This window comes from Salmo salar, chromosome ssa11 (assembly GCF_905237065.1).
Source record: "Salmo salar chromosome ssa11, Ssal_v3.1, whole genome shotgun sequence".
NCBI lineage: Eukaryota > Metazoa > Chordata > Actinopteri > Salmoniformes > Salmonidae > Salmo > Salmo salar.
In genome coordinates this window covers 89,933,131-89,953,833 of record NC_059452.1, presented here as the reverse complement: position 1 = coordinate 89,953,833, position 20,703 = coordinate 89,933,131, and the positions used below count along the sequence as shown (strand labels likewise).

At 45.8% G+C, this 20,703-nt stretch overlaps 1 protein-coding gene across 1 annotated transcript in view; it reads left to right on the top strand.

The window, feature by feature from the left end:
• The window catches only part of LOC106563494 (sodium/calcium exchanger 1), a 60,069-nt gene that overhangs the window by 13,983 nt on the left and 25,383 nt on the right, over window positions 1-20,703 (top strand). The window contains exons 3-4 of the mRNA XM_014129143.2: window positions 11,467-12,876; window positions 13,093-13,610. Of these exons, the coding sequence (XP_013984618.2) occupies window positions 11,542-12,876; window positions 13,093-13,610 (1,853 nt within the window). The 5' untranslated portion in view covers window positions 11,467-11,541. The remainder of the gene's footprint in view (window positions 1-11,466; window positions 12,877-13,092; window positions 13,611-20,703) is intronic.

Sequence of the window (20,703 nt, the reverse complement as noted above, 5' to 3'; positions counted from 1 at the left end):
CTGTCTCTCCCAGCTAGGTAACGTTCCAAGGCCTTTTACAGGGTGGCCTGACTTTACCTTATATTCTTATTTCACCAGAGTCAGGACAGCACATGTGGTTCATCTGCAACAAAAGACATGCAGTGCTGGCAGGTGCACATCAACAGTTGTGAATTTGTATGAATCTTACTGGCTTGCTTCATTAACAACTTATATTGGTGATCCTGTGAGGTCAGTGTCAGAAACATGATTTTCTTTCTTGCTGCAAGAATGCATGAATTATCCTGGACCCCTGATAACCGGTTGATTGAACACGGTCTTAGATAAGAGGATGGAGTTAGAAGAGCGTAGTTCATTTGCATTGGCCTGGTTGCTTGTTACACATTTACTTCCCTGGGCCCAGTTATCTAGATTTCACTTATTGGATAGGATTAAATACATGGCAATATCATGAATAGAACTGACAATTCATTGACTTGAATGGGGACTCCCGTTCTATTCATTCCAATTCATTCTATTCATTCTAATTTTAATCCTATCCGATAGGTGAAATCCGAATAGATAACTTTTGAAAATCTCTGAGGTTAAGGTCTAGATTAGTTCTTTAGAGGCACAACAATTCTATGTGTGATTGATTGTGCTTGTTCAAATTGTGGAGTCTTCTAGTGGACCAGGCCATGAAATGAAAAGCATGTTCACATCAGGAGAGATCAGCATGAAACAATTTCATTCGGCTCCTGTTTGGGATTAGGACGTTCTGAATGGTAATGTGTTGCATATGCCGTGAATATCAATGTGTGTGTGGACATGTGTGCAGCATATTGAAAAAGGGAAAATGACAGCTCTGAATATGCAGGAAGCTGGGCTGGGATAGCCTTCATGTTTTTACAGCTCAAGGGGAATGCTGTTGACCCATTTAAAATCTGATTTTTTTCCCCACACGTTTGATGCCATACACATTAGGTACTCTACTATGTGTATCAACTCAATTAAATGTCAATCCAAACCATTGCTCTTATATCATAGAATTGGGATCTTATGCCTATTTGATTGTGTAATGTGACTGTCATGGCAGTTTTAAAATTGGAATTCCTTGAATATTGTATCAGTGTTGAGAAAAATATCCCAGTGAAGTAGTATTTATTTATGAGTTGGCATCTCTGTGTCTGTCTGTCAGTTGAATACCTCACATGTGTACCTACCGGTATGCAAAAAACAGAAGATTTTTTTATTTCATTTTGTGTGTGAGCAACGTGTGTGTTTAGGCATGTGTGCAATTCTCCACATTACTGCTGCCATACATGTGATTTCAGTTCCCTGTACCATACCTTTCCCCATCCATGACATCAAAGCCAAGTCTTCAACCCCTAACTCCACTCAGGAATGGGATTTAAAAATATTCTCTCTCATTGCAGTGTCATCTCTTTCTTCCTTTGTCCCTCTGTGTTATTCGAATGTGCTTGTTGTAGACAATAGAGAACAATTTTAAATTAGCCGATGAAGAAGAGAAGATTTTAATCTCAGCTCTGTCACTTCCATAAAGGAAAATCCTCATATATTTGAAGAAGAGAAGATTTTAATCTCAGCACTGTCACTTCCATAAAGGAAAATCCTCATATATTTGAAGAAGAGAAGATTTTAATCTCAGCACTGTCACTTCCATAAAGGAAAATCCTCATATATTTGAAGAAGAGAAGATTTTAATCTCAGCACTGTCACTTCCATAAAGGAAAATCCTCATATATTTGAAGAAGAGAAGATTTTAATCTCAGCACTGTCACTTCCATAAAGGAAAATCCTCATATATTTGAAGAAGAGAAGATTTTAATCTCAGCACTGTCACTTCCATAAAGGAAAATCCTCATATATTTGAAGAAGAGAAGATTTTAATCTCAGCTCTGTCACTTCCATAAAGGAAAATCCTCATATATTTGAAGTAAACAATCTTGCCTGCCTGTTGTTATCTCATTGTGTGTGGTGGTGGGGATTGTATTAACAGAAATTATGCCAAACAGTGAAAGGAAACAATCCCTTGCGCACGGTTCTCATTCTGTATGAGGAATTATCTTTGGGCTTTTGTTATAATAGTGATTATTTTATATTTTAGTAGAGTGTGAAAGGGGGAAAAGGAGAGACAGAAAATAAAGGAAGCAAACGCTTAAAAGGTGAGAAACAGAAGGAGCATCCATGAACTTCTTGACACTTGTAGACTCAGCTGGGGATTTGATTTGATTTCATAGGATCCCCATTATCCGACGCCTATGACGACAGCTAGTCTTACTGGGGTCCGACACATAACGAAAAAGACATTACAGACAAAAGACATTTACAATTGACATACAATTAAAAACATTAACATGTAGTGTGTGTGTGTGCATCTATCAGTTACACAAACATGTCAGTACATACTCACAACAAGTAGGTCACATGGGGGAGAGGCGTTGTGCCGTGAGGTTTTGCTTTATTCGTTTTTTAAACCAGGTTTGCTTTTCACTTGTGCTATATAGGATGGAAGGAAGTTCCATGCACTTATGGCTCTGTATAGTACTGTACGTTTCCTTGAATTTGTTCTGGACCTGGGACTGAAAAGACCCCTGGTGGCATGTCTGCTGTGGTAAGTGTGTCAGTGCTATGTGTAAGTTGACTATGCAAACAATTTGGAAATTCCAACACATAGTTTTTTATAAAAACAGGAAGTGACTCAGTCAGTCTTTCCTCAACTCTTGGCCAAGCATAGTATTAATATTAGCCCTTTGATTACAATGAAGAGCAAGATGTGAGGCTATTTTCTGGGCCAGCTGCAGCTTAACTAGGTCTTTCTTTGCAGCACTTGACCGTATGACTGGACAATAATCAAGATAAGATAAAACTAGAGCCTGCAGGACTAGCTTTGTGGAGTGTGGTGTCAAAAAAGCAGAGCATCTCTTTATTATGGACAGACCTCTCCCCATCTTTACAACCACTGAATCTACAGTGCCTTCAGAAAGTATTCAGACCCCTTGACTTTTTCCACATTTTGTTACGTTACAGCTTTATTCTAAAATAGATTTTTTTTAAATTACATCGCCAGCAATCTACACAGAATACCCCATAATGACAAAGTGAAAACAGAAAACAAGTTTTTAGACATTTTTGCAAAAACAGAAAAACCTTAATTACATAAGTATTCAGACCCTTTCCTATGAAACTCTAAATTGAGCTCAGGTGCATTCTGTTTCCATTGATCATCCATGAGATGTTTCTACAACTTGATTGGAGTCCATCTGTGGTAAATTCAATTGATTGGACATGATTTGGAAAGGCACACACCTGTCTATGTAAGGTCCCACAGTTGACAGTGCATGTCAGAGAAAAAACCAAGCCATGAGGTGGAAGGAATTCTGCGTAGAGCTCCGAGACAGGATTGTGTTGAGGCACAGATCTGGGGAAGGGTAACAAAATATTTCTGCAGCATTGAAGGTCCCCAAGAACACAGTGGCCTCCATCATTCTTAAATGGAGAAGTTTGGAACTACAAATACTCTTCCTAGAGCTTGCCCGCCCGACCAAACTGAGCAATCGGGGGAGAAGGGCCTTTGTCGAACATCTCTGGAGAGACTTGAAATAGCTGTGCAGCGACACTCCCCATCCAACCTGACAGAGTTTGAGGGGATCTGCAGAGAAGAATGGGAGAAACTCTCCAAATACAGGTGTGCCAAGCTTGTAGCGTCGTACCCAAGGAGACGCGAGGCTGTAATCGCTGCCAAAGGTGCTTCAACAAAGTACTGAGTACAGGGTCTGAATACTTATGTAAATGTTTTATTTCAGTTTTTATTTTTTATAAATTAGCAAAAATGTCTAAAAACCTGTTTTTGCTTTGTCATTATGGGGTATTGTGAGTAGATCGATGAGGGGAAAAAAACTGTTTAATCAATTTTAGAATAAGGCTGTAACGTAACAAAATGTGGAAAAAGTCAAGGGGTCTGAATACTTTCCGAAGGCACTGTATTATGGAAGCAGCTGAAAAGGAAGACATCTCCCAGAAGGTCGTGGAAACAAGGACACCTACTCTGCCAACACCACGATCAGCTAGTGCAACTGTGTGTGGCTGTGGAAGGGGTCCTCCATGTCCTCCACTGCCTCGAAACCACCCAAGAGGATTCACCTCCAACTAGCGGTTGGCCTCCTAGCACGAGTCGTCCCAGCGAGCCAGCCCCCCAGCCTACCCAGCAGACCGCCCAGGTCAGCGATGACCGACTGTCCCTCACGGACAAGTATGACGGGACTCCATACCAATGCCGTGGCTTCTTTCCCCAGTGCTCCCTCTATTTTGCCCATCACACAGGAGCCCCCACCACCGAGAGGTCCAAGGTTGCCACGGTCATTTCCCTGCTGACCAGAGAGGCGTTGGAGTGGGCTACGGCCGTCAGGGAGAGAGGAGAGGAGGAGCTAGGTTCCTACGAGAGGTTTATGGCTCTGTTCAGGGCAGTCTTCGACCATCCACCAGAGAGCAGAGACGGAGGAGAGTGACTACTCCAACTCCGGCAAGGTGCCCAGACCGCTGCTGAGTACGCCTTCACCTTCCGGACCGTGGTAGCCTCCAGCAGATGGAATGACCCGGCACTCTGCACCCTATTCCATGGAGGACTGAGCAAGGAGGTCCAGACCTGAGTCATGCACATCACAGCACCACTCACCCTGACCGTGGGACTCCTGCACCAAGAAATCCTTCCCTTCCTCATCATCAATGCACCCGTACACAGTCATCCTCAGCCTCCCGTGGCTCCAACGTCATGACCCCACCATCTCTTGGTCGAGGATAAAAATTCACCGCCTGGGCTCCCGGATGTCGGAAGACCTGCTTTCCATTACCCTATGGTTCCACGTCGGTTGAGAGTCCTGTGGTTGCCCTCCAGGCCGACATCTCGGATGTTTACCAGGATCTCTGGGAGGTTTTGTCCAAGACCCGCGCCACCTGTCTCCCTCCTCATCGCCCCTGGGACTGTGCTATCGACCTGCTTTCAGACTCTGCACCTCCGTGCGGTCGCGTCTACCCTCAGTCGGTGGCTGAAACCGAGGCCATGGAGGAGTACATCCAGGAGGCTCTGCAGCAGGGTTTTTTCTGCTCATCCACCTCCCCTGCATTGGCAGTCTTCTTATTTGTGGCCAAGGACAGAGGTCTACGTCCGTGCATTGATTACAGAGGCCTCAATTCCATCACCACCAAGTACCGCTACCCTCTCCCAGCCCCCATGGAACAACTCCACGGGGCCCGTTTTTTTTACTAAACTGCACTTGTGGAGTGCCTACAATCTGATCCGCATCCGGGAGGGGGATGAATGGAAAACGGCCTTCAGCACGATGTCTGGGCACTACGAGTACTTGGTAATGCCTTATGGGTTAGCTAATGCTCCGTCGGTTTTGCAGGCATTTGTGAATGAGGTGTTGCGGAACATGCTTGGGCGCCAGGTGGTCGTGTATATCGACAAAATCCAGGTCTAATCGGCCACCTTGGAGGATTACATTGCCCACGTCCGGGTAGCGGAGGAGGAGTGCCAGTTCTATCAGGTGGCTGTCTCCTTCTTGGGATACCGGATCAGACCTCGGGAGTGGTGATGGTTGAGAGGAAGGTTGAGGCAGTCCCAACCACCGTAAAGGGACTACAACGTTTTTGGGGGATTTTCCAACTTCTACCACCGCTTCATTAAAAACTTCAGCTCCATTGCCTCTCCTCTCAACTCTCTCCTCAAGGGCAGTCCCAGTAAGTTGGTGTGGAGTCTTGCAGCCGATGAGGCCTTCCGCCTACTGAAGGGCCGTTTCACCTCAGCCCCGTTGCTGAAACACCCAGATCCTGCCCTGCCCTTTGTGGTGGAGGTGGATGCCTCATAAGTGGGCATGGGGGCTGTCCTGTCCCAACGTCAAGGTAACCCACAGAAATTGTATCCATGTGCATACTACTCTCCTGCATAGAGGAACTATGATGTCGGCCACCGGGAGCTCCTGGTGGTGAAGTTGACATTAAAAGAGTGGAGACACTGGCAGGAGGGCGCCAAGGACCCATTTCTCATCCTCACCGACCATCGGAACCTACATACAGACAGCGAGGTGGCTGAATCCGTGCCAAGCAAGGTGGGCCCTTTCCTGTTCTGAGTGCGCCCATCATTCAGCCCTCTCGAATCATTAACCCCGTGCTTTTGGACGTAGACGTGGACATCCACCAGGCTCTGGAGAGGGAACCCGCGCTTGCTGCCTCCCTTCCGGAGCACACCTGCGTCCCCACGGAGGTAAGGGATTGGCTGTTGACCTGGGCGCATACATCCCTTTGCCGCTGGACACCTACGTATCGCTCGCACCATTAAATCCATGTCCGTAAAGTACTTAAGGCACACCTTGGTGTAGGATCTCGCCCGCTACATCAACTCCTGCTCCATATGTGCCCAAACCAAATCACCCCGGCACGCTTCAGTGGGGAAACTCCTTCTCCTTCCCGTGCCTCTGCGGCCTTCGTCTCATCTGTCCATAGATTGCGTTACTGATCTTCCCCCTTCTGATGGTTTCACCACTGTTATGGTTGTGGTGGACAGATTCTCCAAATCCTCCTGTTTTATCCCTCTCTCTGGTCTCTCTACTGCTCTCCAGGCTGCTGATGCACTATTCCAGCAGGTCTTCAGGCACTATGGCCTTCCGGAGAACATCGTCTCCGACCGTGGCCCCCAATTCACATCGCGGGAATGGAGAGCCTTCATGGAGAAGCTGGATGCCACGGCCAGCCTCACATTGGGGTGCCGGCCTTAGTCAAACGAGCTGGTGGAGAGGCCCAACCAGGGGCTGGGGAGGTTCCTTAGGAGTCACTGCCAGGCCCGACAGGGGGAGTGGGCCCGTTTCCTTCCCTGGAGAGTACGCCCAGAACTAATTTTGTCATTCCTCCACTGTGCTCCCTTCCAGTGCGTCCTGGGATATCAGCCGGCCCTGGCCCCATGGACCCCTTGCCAGACCAAAGCCCCTGCGGTGGATGAATGGTTCTGGTGCGCAGAGGAGGTTTGGAACGCTGCCCACCGTGCGGCTCCAGCACGCCATCTGCCTCCAGAAGGAGTAGGTGGACCGCCACCACAGTGAGGCTCCCGTGTTCCATCCTGGTGATTGCGTCTGGCTCTCCACCTACTCCCGCTCCCTGGCTCCGGCACTCAACGTTGCCGGTCTACAAACCACAGGTCCTGGCAATCATCATTATGCATACCTGGACCTCATCATCACCTTGATTACTCTCTCTTTATTTAGCCCTCAGTAGCCTCAGTCATCAGGCAGTAATGGCTTTGTTCACATTCAGTACACTTCTCCTGTTTTGTTTATCTGCCTTTTGTTATCATTACGCGTACCTTCTGCACCTTCTTCCTGACTCCCCGCGTATATATGTTAAATAGGCCCTCCCATTGCACATCAGGCACCAGACAGAGAGCAAAAGGAGAGCCGTGTGGTCAAACCCTGACAGGGTGTCTGACTGTGTGTCGTTAACGATAGGGAACACATGCTTCAGTAGTGTGAGAACAGCAGGGGTGACCTGCAGGTGTTCTCTAGCTCCTCTCTATTGGTGCCTTCATTAGTGTGCTGCTCCGCTCTCATTCCCCTTGCTGTGCACTAGCGGTGAGCAGCCCTGTGGTCTAACCTGGAGAAAGAACGATGTTTGTATATTACATCATCAGCTGACCTTAATGAGGCAGTTACGTTACATGGCCTCGAAGAGATTGCCTTCATGGTTAGTCTCAGTATTAGAACATATATTCAGTATTAGCACTGAATTGATTTTACGGTTTCTGGGCCACAATGAAAACTGTTAAAAGAGTATAGGCATATCAATAATCAGTTACTGTATTATAGGATTTACATGATCTGTGTAGCATTGCTCAGCAGAGTGGAGGGGGTTGCTGTCAGGAGGTAGATGAAGATAGAGGGGAGGTGTGCGCAATATTGACTAGGCTGGACTGAAGAGGCAGAGTGAGGCAGATATGGTGTAAATACAGTATTGACTGCTTTTGGTCCCCAAACCAAACCTCCTACCACATGGAATCTGCACAAGTAAAACAGGTCTGATATATATAGATGGTTTGGTATAGTTGTGCAGTGTTCGTAGACTCATACAAAACAACAATGATAAAGAAATATATAGAATGTGTATGGCCCTTGTGTTATTTCTACATCCCTTTGCATTAATGCTAACTGAAATCCATGGGTATGTATACCATCAAGTCTATGTGGGTAACAATAAAACTACAAATGTCAAATAGAAATTGATGGAGTGCGGTACCCAGTCTAGACACAGTGAAACTTGAAGGGAAATTGAATCAATTTGTACAAGCATATTCTGCTCAAGAAATATCAGAAATGGCACCAAATGTATGGTGGGTAGGGTTTGCTCATGTTGTTTCAAACTCTACTTGTTGTTTCTGGCCTGTTGGATTTGGTCACTGATGGCAGAATTCTCAGTGGAGAGAGAGAGAGACGACGACTAGCTGATTGGACCACTGATTAATTCTTTACCGCACACACAGCTGATGTCCAGTTCTGGTTCTGGTCTGTGTCTCTGAACCTAACGTATTGGTTTTGTCTGGAATCTGGATCTTTGCACCTGATGTCTCTGCTGATGGTCTTGTCATAGTCTCTATACTGTATGCCTGGTCTTGGTCTCCTGAGATTCGGTCCTGACTTCCCCTCTGGTTGAGATGATTCTGTGTTTCTAAGGCCAAGTGTGTCTGTCAGTCTATTTTAGCACCTGACTCACCTCCAAGAGAACGAAGGGAGCTCCCTACAGAAAATCTGTATTTTTACTCCTCTCATTTAATCCAACTATAATCCTATCTTAATCCATAACACATCTTCTTCTCAATATTCATGCCGTCTTCTTCTTCTTGGCATCTTGTAATGTTATATAATCCTCCTGGCTCTAAATGACAATGTTTTTGAGATGCAACAATTTCCTCTTTGACCCCTCAACAGTGTGCCTCATTTGTTAAAGGTTTACATGTTTGAAGACGCTTGTCTTTTTAAGGGTGCAAATCAGTGAACCAAACCAATGTAAAGGTGCTCAGAGGCTTCTATGTCCTTTCGATGTGACGCAGACACGTTGTCTCTAACTGACCGTACATGGTTGCTCACTGTTTTCCAGATCTCTGTTCCTTATTATTAAGTTAATAGTCAGGGTGCATACATGTGCGTGCCATGTCCACAGAGTGTTTAGCCTGTCGACCATTGGGGAACTAAAGCTACTCTCCAGTCTCACTACGTTGGGCTATGTTGCATGGTAAGTGAAGTTAATTTGCTAGCTGGCTACATCACCCAGGACTAATAAAGTGTCGGCCTGACAAGGCGAGATAGCAACTCTGACCGTTGACTGGCAACATCTCTGCCCGTCGCTGCCGGAAGCTTCTCCTTATGGTAGTATATACAGAATTGTCCTTCAACTCAGGAAATGCAGATGGGAATCATGATTTACATAAATTCACTGAAAACCTGCAATAACTCACGGTTATATTAACAGTATTGCACTTTCATGTAGCCTAATTTTGGCCAGCTAATAGCCGAACCACCGATCAAGCAACATTATGGAGTTAACATTAAAATCCTGTTGCTGCAGTATTATTTTGTTGCGACAATACTGGTCAAATTAAGGTCCAACATCTGTATAGGGCCAACCATGCATCATATGCCACACAGCAGTGTGTTGAACTGCTTATAGTGGCTGCAGGATTTTTCCTTGGGAAAATGGAAGGCAAGCAAAAACACCGTAATTCCCCTCCAAGTAGTTGAAGTTCCAGGGAGAGCCATTGGAGCGTACAGGCAGGCTGATGAAAATGTGAACTGTGAATAGAGGACTAGATCCCCTCCACAGATCAGGGATGCTGTTCTGTTCACCCACCTCTGAGCAATCTCTTCTTTAGCTAGTAAGCCACTATGGCCAAATGCACTTACTCACTTACCCAGAGAGGCTGTTTCTGATGTTATTGGTGGTACAATAGCTGCCGGTGATCATTGTTTGGAAACAAAGCAGTCCTGAAGTGTTGCTTATAGGGTTATGATAAACCAAAGAGGTGGGCGATTGGTGAGGTGTTCACATGGAGAGGGGAGGGGAGTCTGGCACTAGGAGGTGAGAGATTGTGGACCATTGTAGGGCTTGGAGGGACAGGAGCGGCTGATGTGACTGTACTGTGCTGTTTGTGGAGAAAGAGAGGCTAAGGAAGCAGAGGCATCATTGGTCCTCTGTGCGTGATACAGGCTCTTATAAAACACGCCTCAGCCAGGACGTTTCAGGGATGAGAAGGAGCAAAAACACGTTCTCTTTTTGTGAATATGACGCATTACACTGTTATTGTTACCACTGACTCTGGGCCACGGTTTAACACATTTGTTAAGCTCCTTAGACAGAAACATTTAGAAGAGTGAGGGTTAGTGTTTTCAAAAAAGTGTATTACAAAGTGAACACTCACTGTGCTTGATCTATTACAGAGTTAACATTGACACGGCAGCACAATAGGAAGTCAGTCACACAACAGAGAAGGGGTGAAACAGGAGCTGTTGAATGTGATATTCAGAGAATTAAAGTATTAAAGTACTGGTTTACAGCATCAGCTACAGCAGCAGCAATGGCTATTGTAACACCAATAACAACAGAAACAGGGTAACGATAAGTGCATTTGGCTGTGTCGCTTTATTTGCCAAAGAGGAAATTTACTCAGGTGGGTAAACAACAGTGGTGTCATCTGCACTGTGCTGGCCTCACTTTATATGCGCAGAAAGATACCTTTGTATGTGTTCATCTACAAAGCCCTTTTGGGTAAACTTCCTCTTTACCTCTGTAGTCTGGTCTCCTTCACCACCAGCAGTTACCATACCCAGTCTGCTAGGTGTTTGCTACATAAAGTCCGCTGGACTTTCACAGTATTAGGCAAAACTGACTTCTCTTCTTGTGCACCAGAGGCATGGAATAATCTACAATCCATGCTTCATCTAGATACGTTAGTGCCACTGAATGAACTTAAAATATTGATGGGAGACTCTGTTACAGAGGAGTGTAAATGCTTTTTTTTAGGCTGGAACATGTTGTTGTATGTTTTAATTCTGTAATGTATTGATTGTTGCTGCCTTCTTGGCCAGGTCTGCCTTGAAAAAGAGACTCTGGGTCTCAATGGGCTTTTCCTGGTTAAATAAAGGTTAAATAAAAAAAAAACATCTAAAACAGCAGTCGATAATTCAGGTTCTGGAGATCTACTTACTTGGTCTGCTGGTTTTCACTGTAATCCAGGCCTCAATTAATGAACCAGATATGTGGGATGGAATAAACTATCACTGTAACTAACTCTCCCATCACATTGTGATCGACCACTAGAGCACCTTTGCCTTAGGAAAGACGAGGACTTGCGGACCTTACAATGATCTATCTGCAGCAGCTAACAATCAATATTCTGCTTGTGCTAGTCCTTCTTGTAACTCATTACACTTCTTCCCTTATGTCTTCCAGGGGTGTCTGTTGATACGTTGGATGTGAAGTGGGCTGATCTCTGGAGCCAGCTGACTCGAATGTCCGGACGCCGGCATGTTACACACCCGCATTCTGAGCCTTGTCCACCCCTTCGCCGCCTCCTGCCCCTCCACGTCCCTCTTCCTCCTCTTCCTCCTGGGGCTCACCCACCTCTCCCAGGCCGGCTCAGACCAAGCAGCACCCAGCAGCCCGCCCAGCAACTGCTCTGATGGAGACCCCTGCTCTGAGGGTGTGGTCCTGCCCATGTGGAACCCTCAGAACCCGTCAGTGGGCGACAAGGTGGCGCGGGCCATCGTCTACTTTGTGGCTCTCATCTACATGTTCTTGGGCATGTCCATTATCGCCGACCGCTTCATGTCTTCTATTGAGGTCATCACCTCTCAGGAGAAAGAGATCACCATCAAGAAGCCCAACGGAGAGACCACCACAGCCACCGTACGCATCTGGAACGAGACAGTATCCAACCTGACCCTGATGGCCCTAGGCTCATCTGCCCCAGAGATCCTGCTGTCTGTCATCGAGGTGTGTGGCCACTCATTTGAGGCAGGCTCCCTGGGCCCCAGCACCATTGTGGGTAGTGCAGCCTTCAACATGTTCATCATCATCGCCCTCTGTGTGTACGTGGTGCCAGAGAACGAGACACGCAGGATCAAGCACCTGAGGGTATTCTTTGTCACGGCAACCTGGAGCATCTTTGCCTACATCTGGCTCTACCTGATCCTGGCTGTCATCTCCCCGGGGGAGGTGGAGGTGTGGGAGGCTGTGCTCACATTCATGTTCTTCCCCATTTGTGTGGTTCAGGCCTGGGCCGCAGACCGACGCCTGCTCTTCTACAAGTACATCCACAAGCGTTACCGTGTCGACAAGGCCCGCGGCATCATCATCGAGACGGAGGGAGACGGCATGTTCACCAAGATGGACATGGAGATGGATGGCCAGGGGGGCAACTCCCACCCCCACCCCAAGGAGGTGCTGGACGGCATGCTGGAGGGGGTGGTGGAGGGCGGGGGGATGGGCTCAGAGGAGGATGAAGCTCGGAGGGACATGGCCCGCACTCTGAAGGAGCTGAAACAGAGGCACCCAGACAAGGACACGGAGCAGCTGATTGAGATGGCCAACTACCAGGTTCTGGTCCAGCAGCAGAAGAGCAGGGCCTTCTACCGCATCCAGGCCACACGCATGATGATCGGTGCTGGGAACATCCTGAAGAAGCATGCTGCCGACCAGGCCAGGAAGGTAGTGAACTGCCATGAGGCCAGTGGACAGGAGGAGGACCCTCACACCATCTACCTGCAGTTTGAATCCTCCCACTACCAGTGCTTCGAGAACTGTGGCTCGCTCAAGCTGTCTGTTGGGCGCCATGGGGGTGAAAGCGGCTGCACAGTCAAGGTCAGTGGGGACAAGCAACTCGTATTTGTCTTTGTTACTAATTATACTGTATAATGGAAGGTTTATTATGTTAAAAATCAATCACTCAAGCCACATGTAATAATGGGAAAGGTTTTAGATGAGATAAGGATCGAGCCAGGGGGACATTTTAATTATTTCTGTCTAATTAATAAATTAAATCGGCATTGAGTTGGTTTTGTTCCTGGGTCACCTCAGGTGGACTACCGGACCGAGGACGGCACAGCCAATGCCGGTTCAGACTATGAGTTTGCCGAGGGCACCCTGGTCTTCAAACCCGGTGAGACGCTGAAGGAGCTGACCGTGGGGGTTATTGATGACGACATCTTTGAAGAGGATGAGCACTTCTACGTGCACCTCAGCAACCCTCGCATTGTGCACCGTGCCGAGGTGGTTATCCTGGAGCCCAGCACCATCACCACCACCAGCAGCATGCGCGACCTCTCCCCCCACTTGTCCCCCAAAGCCGCCCTCGGCAATGACCACACCGCCACGGTAACCATCTATGACGATGACCACGCAGGCATCTTCACGTTTGAAGTAGATTCGATGAGGGTGAGCGAGAGCGTGGGCACCATGCAGGTGAAGGTGCACCGGATGTCCGGGGCCAGGGGTAAAGTGGCCATCCCTTACCACACCCTGGAGGGCACCGCCAAAGCTGAGGAGGACTACGAGGAGGTGGCGGGGAAACTGGAGTTCCAGAACGACGAGACCATGTGAGTAACACCACTTCCTGTCCTGTCCACTGCTCTGCTGCTGTTGATGGCTTGTGTGTTACATTTCAGCATAGTATTCTATGGGCCATTTTTATGGCATAGATGGCATATATTATAAGCAGGATTGGAGAGGAGATAAACAGCAGGAGATCTAACAGTGGGGATGCAGTGTGGAGGACAGAGATAGAGGAATTGGTAGTGATGAAAGGGATAAATACATGTAGCTATATTAGAACACTATATTTTCTATGGGAGTTCATTAATTGTAATGGGTTGGCATTTGGGATTTCACAATTTTCATAGAGAGAAGGTAATATAGAGACATGAAGAAGAGACTAGTAAAAGAGAGAGGATGAAACTAAATTAATATTGCTAGAAAAAGATAGTGGCCAAGTATGTAAAGGTTGAGAAATAAAGAATAGGGGACTGAGAGAGAAAAGGGAAAAGCAGTGGGTTTAGAAAATGGAACCGGTTTGTCTGATCATGATGATTTGAGTGATGATTTAGACTAGAGAAAAATGTGATAGATTTCGAGGGAGAGAGGAGGTAAGAGGGCGTAAGGAGAGGTAGAGAGGGGATGAGAGTGTAAAGCAGTGTGTTTTAACATTCGTCTCTCATTGTAGGCAGGGTTGGCTGACGGTTGAGGAAGAGAGCTTAGAGAGTGGTGTGTGGGCGTGTGTGTTTGTGCTTCATGGAAGGTTGTTCCACCTTAAAAAGCACAAGAAAGAGGATTTTGGCATCCACCATCTACGATTAGCATTCCTGCTGCATCATTATTTTGTTGAAATATGATTTGATCTCTGAGAAATTAAACTAATTGATTGCACCTAAATTAAAACAAATTCTAAAGCCACCCACGGACCCCCCACACCCCACACCAATCCCACCCTAATAACCAGTATACAGTATCAGTTCTCTATGTCTGAGAAGTAGTATGGCGCTGTGGCTTGAAGTATTGTTTCTTCCTACTATGTAATATATTCTGAGTGAATTTGGTGATGGTTATTTTCCCCTGTTCCGAGAAATTAGTAATTGAATTTGGTCAGTTTGTCTTATCCTACATCCTGATATATTTGTGGCACAAATCCAATGCAAGTCAATGGTACCTATATGAGAATTTTCATGCTTCATATATTGGAAAAGGGCATCAAGCTCCTCGCCCGTGCACTTTCACCACCCTGTGAAGTTCATTATAACTTATTTCATCGGCAGCCAAAAAAACTGCATTTTTCTTTTCTTTTTTCACCTTTATTTAACCAAGTTCTCATTTACAACTGTGACCTGGCCATGATAAAGCAAAGCAGCGCGACAAAAACAACAACACAGAGTTACACATAAACAAACGTACAGTCAATAACAATCGAAAAATGTAGAAGATTAGGGAGGTAAGGCAATAAATAGGCCATAGAGGTGAAATAATTACAATTTAGCATTAACACTGGAGTGATAGATGTGCAGATGATGATGTGCAAGTGGAGATACTGGGGTGCAAAAAGATAAATAACAATATGGGGATGAGGTAGTTGGGTGTGCTATTTACAGATTGGCTGTGTACAGGTACAGTGATCGGTAAGCTGCTCTGACAGCTGATGCTTAAAGGTAGAGAGGGAGATATAAGTCTCCAGCTTCAGTTATTTTTGCAATTCATTCCAGTCGTTGGCAGCAGAGAACTGGAAGGAAAGGCGGCCAAAGGAGGTGTTGGCTTTGGGGATGACCAGTGAAATATACCTACTGGAGCGCGTGCTATGGGTGGGTGTTGCTATGGTGACCAGTGAGCTGAGATTAGGCATTGTTTTACCTAGCAAAGACTTATAGATGACCTGGAGCTAGTGGGTTTGGCGACGAATATGTAGCGAGGGCCAACCAACGAGAGCATACAGGTCGCAGTGGTGGGTAGTATATGGGGCTTTGGTGACAAAACGGATGGCACTGTGATAGACTACATCCAGTTTGGTGTCGTCTGCGTAGAGGTGGATCAGAGAATCACCAGCAGCAAGAGTGACATCATTGATATATACAGAGAAAAGAGTCGGCCCGAGAATTGAACCCTGTGGCACCCCCATAGAGACTGCCAGAGGTCCGGAAAACTGGCCCTCCGATTTGACACACTGAACTCTATCAGAGAAGTAGTTGGTAAACCAGGCGAGGCAGTCATTTGAGAAACCAAGGCTATTGAGTCTGCCGATAAGAATGCAGTGATTGACAGAGTCGAAAGCCTTGGCCAGTTGATGAAGACGGCTGCACAGTAGTCTTTTATCGATGGCGGTTATGATATCGTTTAGTACCTTGAGCGTGGCTGAGGTGCACCCATGACCAGCTCAGAAACCAGATTGCATAGTGGAGAAGGTATGGTGGGATTCGAAATGGTCGGTGATCTGTTTGTTAATTTGGCTTTCTAAGACTTTAGAAAGGTAGGGCAGGATGGATATAGATCTATAACACTTTGGGTCTAGAGTGTCTCCCCCTTTGAAGAGGGGGATAACCGCAGCAGCTTTCCAATCTTTGGGGATCTCAGATGATACGAAAGAGAGGTTGAATATGCTAGCAATAGGGGTTGCAACAATTTTGGCAGATAATTTCAGGAAGAGAGGGTCCAGATTGTCTAGCCCAGCTGATTTGTAGGGCTCTGGTAGAGCATGGCGCTTGCAACGCCAGGGTTGTGGGTTCGATTCCCACGGGGGGCCAGTATTTAAAAATGTAATAGAATGTATGCACTCTACTGTAAGTCGCTCTGGATAAGAGCGTCTGCTAAATGACTAAAATGTAAAAAAAAAAAAATGTAAAAAATGATCCAGATTTTGCAGCTCTTTCAGAACATCAGCTGGATGTTTTTGTGCTGGTCAAGGGCAGTCAAGTTGTAGTGGGAGGACCACACAACATAGCATCGCCTGACTGCAAATTTACCTCGACACGATGGTTATTCTATCAACAATTTCGCAAGAAATTGTTTCAGCTGCAATTTGTCACGTAATTAGTTTTACAGACACAAAAAGATCCCACCATATCGAATGAACAAATTGTACCGTCACTTCCTGTTTCCATCACATTTGTCGTGGTAAAATTTTTTTATACTGTATGACTTTCCTCAAATAAAAACTGTGGATGGAAACATGGTTATTGACTTGCATTGGATTTGTACCGTAAATGTTACAACAGTCACCAGGTAAACAAAACCAAAGCATGATTGCTGTCAATAGACTGCTTACAGGGTAAGGAAACCAACATGTAATTTTGTAATTTGGGGGGGAATTGACACTTTTTTTCACCTAGGAAAATGCTTATCTTATCTGTTTCTAACTGCAGACAATATTTCAGAACAATGTGAGATGGTGGGTGTCATTGTTTGCTAAAATGACATGGAACGACCCTGAAATGTGTGACGAGAAAAGTGCTGGTAATAATGCCTGGAAAAGCGCTGGTAATAATGCCTGTGAAAAGCACTGGTAATCATGCCTGGGAAAAGCGCTGGTAATAATGCCTGGGAAAAGCACTGGTAATCATGCCTGGGAAAAGCACTGGTAATAATGCCTGTGAAAGCGCTGGTAAAAATTCCATTTGAAAAGCACTGGTAATCATGCCTGGGAAAAGCGCTGGTAATCATGCCTGGGAAAAGCACTGGTAATAATGCCTGGGAAAAGCACTGGTAATCGTGCCTGGGAAAAGCACTGGTAATCATGCCTGGGAAAAGCGCTGGTAATCATGCCTGGGAAAAGCGCTGGTAATCATGCCTGGGAAAAGCGCTGGTAATAATGCCTGTGAAAAGCGCTGGTAATAATGCCTGTGAAAAGCACTGGTAATAATGCCTGGGAAAAGCGCTGGTAATCATGCCTGGGAAAAGCGCTGGTAATCATGCCTGGGAAAAGCGCTGGTAATCATGCCTGGGAAAAGCGCTGGTAATCATGCCTGGGAAAAGCCCTGGTAATAATGCCTGGGAAAAGCGCTGGTAATCATGCCTGGGAAAAGCACTGGTAATCATGCCTGGGAAAAGCGCTGGTAATCATGCCTGGGAAAAGCGCTGGTAATCATGCCTGGGAAAAGCGCTGGTAATCGTGCCTGGGAAAAGCGCTGGTAATAATGCCTGGGAAAAGCGCTGGTAATCATGCCTGGGAAAAGCGCTGGTAATAATGCCTGGGAAAAGCACTGGTAATAATGCCAGGGAAAAGCGCTGGTAATAATGCCTGGGAAAAGCGCTCGTAATAATGCCTGGGAAAAGCACTGGTAATAATGCCTGGGAAAAGCGCTGGTAATAATGCCTGGGAAAAGCGCTGGTAATAATGCCTGGGAAAAGAGTGGTGTCTATACATGTTAGATGAGTGGGTGGAGGGACAGGTGCATGTGTTGTCTTCATCTGAGGTGTGTGTGTGTGTGTGCGTGCGTGTGTGTGCGTGCGCGTGCGTGCGTGCTTGCTTGCTTGACGGTGGGAGTAGAGGAGTAGGAAAGGAGGCAGCCAACTTTAACAGGCAAACTAATGAGCTTAAAATTGAAGCATGCAGTTTTCCGTGTTTCCCTTCCAGTTCTGAGCTCCATTAAATACACTGGGATTTGCAGACAAACCTCCCATCCTAAAAATAATCTAGATTTGTGGATTAGTGTTTCCATAAACCCCCTTTCTATTTTTCTGTGTTTGTTTGTGTGTGTCTGTTTGTTTCTGTCTGCTCTTCAGAGTGTGTAGAGCACTGACTGCACTCTTGTGTTGCTTATTCTGCTATTCGAGGCCCGAGAGGGAAAAACAAGCATAAAACAATACAATGAAACAGAAAAGGAAACGGGGAAAGGGGCCAGTTATATAACCAGATGAGCTGGGAGAGAGACAAGCTCTACAGGGGGAATCAATACAGGCATATTCCTCACTACCCTGGGTCTATGACTTCACTGACTACTGGATCAATAACCACCTGAGCATTCTGACACAAACGCACACACGCACGCACGCTTACACACACACACACACACACACACACACACACACACACACACACACACACACACACACACACACACACACACACACACACACACACACACACACACACACACACACACACACACACACACACACACACACACACACACACACACACACACACACACACACACACACACACACACACACACACACACACACACACACACGCACGCACGCACACACACACACACACACACACACACACACACACACACACACACACACACACACACACACACACACACACACACACACACACACACACACACACACACACACACACACACACACACACACACACACACACACACACACACACACACACACACACACACACACACACACACACACACACACACACACACACACACACACACACACACACACACACACACTCCAGAGTTGCAGGGTTGCAGGGTCAGGGGTTAGTTAAGCAATAGGGCCTGAGTACTGGTACCCTGTGTATATAGACAAGATATCATTTACTCATTGTGCGTTTATTCCTCGTGTTGTTATTTTTCTATTATTTCTCTTTTTTAAGAGAAGCGGAGTGCCTGGATACAGCCCTTAGCAGTGGTATATTGGGCATATACCACAAACCCACAAGGTGCCTTATTGCTATTATAAACTGGTTATCAACATAAAAAATAACCCATGGTATATGTCTGATATACACACAGTTGGAATGCTGTTTACCCAATCAGATTGGTAAACAACCAAATTGCCCGGTTTATAATAGATATTTGAACACAAATGAGTCTGTTTGAATTTCACCAGAGGAGGGATTTTTTAAACAGGTTACAAAAAGCTCTGAACTTTGAAGATGTTATTGAAAAGAGCAAAATAACACACCGGTTTGTTAAGTAATCCATATCTTTGGGAGAGGTGAAAAGCACAGAATTTTTACAGTAGATGCCTTAAAGGTTTCTTTCTGTCTTCTCCCTTTTCATCTCTCTCTGTTCCTCTGTTCCTCTGCTCACTGTCCTTATTTGTTATTCTGTACTAACTCATATATTTCCCCCATGCCTCTCATCTGTCAGTCATTTGCAATAGCAATTACACTCTGTTACCCAGCTACTTAAATGAGTTAGGACACTCACTGTATGGGGAATAACATACTGTAGATACTGCAGCTATAGTGTTTAATACATTCAGAGTTCTTATCCACATAATCATCTTGCCTCATTTTAGCTGGTCTTTTTGATGTGTAACCAAATCCTCTACCCTGGATTCATCCAAAAGACTGAAATACACACACACACACACACACACACACACACACACACACACACACACACACACACACACACACACACACACACACACACACACACACACACACACACACACACACACACACACACACACATTCAGTAATGTACGTACAGACACATACACACACCGTATTGTGTTAATTGACAGATGATATTACCTCACCAGTGGGAGGGGATATCTCACATGAAACAAGTATTTTTCTGGCATCTCTAATGAAGACAAAAGTCTTGTATTATTTTTCATTATGAAGGGATTTACAGATTGACTGGGGAAATGTTTCCCCATGATGGTGGCAGCTTTGATGAGTATTTATAGTGTATTGTCTTTTTTGGTGTGATCATTTTTTTCATCCGTTTGATCAAATGGCCGCTCAGATCACAAACACACGCTGTCTTTTGCCAAAGCACAGAAACATAATCGCCTCTAATCCTTACGCCATAAGGTGCAGCTGCAGTGATGAACAAATCTATATCTCTGCCAAAACCAAAAGCATCATTACATTGGAGATGTATCAGATGTCACAAATCAGGAGAAGAGGAGTCAGATTATTTTATTTATTTGTTGCATTTTCATTTTATTTCCATTGTGAATGTTTTGGGCCATGGCGAGATTTTAAAGGGTGTATCCTATATCACACGACTCCTGCATAAGTAGAGCAGGAAACAAATACAATTAAACAAATAAATAAAAATAAAAATACAGTATTCTGAGTTACCATGTAGTCAATCACTGTTTATCGAAAACTGGGTCATGTTCTCAAGTCTCCCCTGCACCCCTGCCCTGTGTCTCTGTGGTTATTGAGGACCTGGCCATGCTCAGCAGGCAGTGTTGGGTGACCTGCACCCCCAGCTC